At 74.6% G+C, this 953-nt stretch overlaps 1 protein-coding gene across 1 annotated transcript in view; it reads right to left on the minus strand.

Moving 5' to 3' along the window:
• Positions 1-642: 642 nt before the first annotated feature.
• The window catches only part of AURANDRAFT_72828 (hypothetical protein), a gene marked incomplete at both ends in the record, with an annotated part of 7,500 nt that continues 7,189 nt past the window's right edge, over positions 643-953 (minus strand). Inside the window, one exon of the mRNA XM_009044312.1 lies at positions 643-753. Within this exon, the coding sequence (XP_009042560.1) occupies positions 643-753 (111 nt within the window). The remainder of the gene's footprint in view (positions 754-953) is intronic.

Genomic DNA, 953 nt, shown 5'->3' on the forward strand with positions numbered 1-953 from the left:
GCATCTCCCTGCGGCGCAGCACTCGAAGACGGAGGACGGGCCGCGGAGCACGCCGCGCGGGCACCGGCGGCACGCCTCGGACCCGTTCAGCCTCTCGCGGTCCTTCGGCGTGCCCCTGAGCGACCAGGACATGAGCGAGTTCCTCGAGGCCGAGGACCTCTTCATGTCCGGTGGCTCGCTGCCGTCGTTCGACGTCGACGTCGCGCTCCCCAGCCCGCGGACGCCCGGCCGGAAGCACCGGCGGACGGCGTCGGAGCCCCTCATGGGCTCGGTCCACGACTTCGCCCTGGACCTCGACGCCGCGCCGGGTCACCCGCTCCTCCTCGACGACGGCGCGCCGCACCCGCTGCTCCTCGGCGACGGCGGCATGCTCGACGACGGCATGCTCGACTCCTTCGCGCTCGACCTGGGCGACGACATGGACGTGGGCGCCGAGGCGCCGCCGCCGCCGCCGTCGGAGCCGCCGCCGGCGGTCCGCGGGCCGCCGCGGCGATCCGGCGGCCGCGCGAAGCCGAACGCGAAGCCCCCGGCGAAGCCGCCCAAGGGCGGCGGCGGCAAGCCGGCCAAGGGCGACGACGACAAGAAGACGCGCAAGTACAAGTGCAGCCGCTGCGGCCAGATCAAGGCGAACCACGTCTGCCCCTACGTGCTCCAGGAGAGCGTCGCCGTCGCGTCCCAGGCGGACCCCACGGTGACGGTCTCGACCATGGGCGAGCGCACGCTCACGGCCAAGGCGCGCGTCATCACCGCCGCCTAGGGGGCTGTTAACGACCTTGTACGAGCGCGCGCGCGGGTCCGCTAGAGCTTCGCGTAGGCGCGGTCCGCGCCGCAGTGGAAGCGCACGGAGCAGCAGCGCACGGCGCAGGAGCAGAGCGTCGGGTCGCCGTCGCCGGCGCGCGGCGACGCCGACGGCGGCTTGTAGGACCGCAGCGACAGCGACGACGCGACGACGG

This window comes from Aureococcus anophagefferens (assembly GCF_000186865.1).
Source record: "Aureococcus anophagefferens unplaced genomic scaffold AURANscaffold_243, whole genome shotgun sequence".
NCBI classification, from domain to species: Eukaryota; class Pelagophyceae; order Pelagomonadales; family Pelagomonadaceae; genus Aureococcus; species Aureococcus anophagefferens.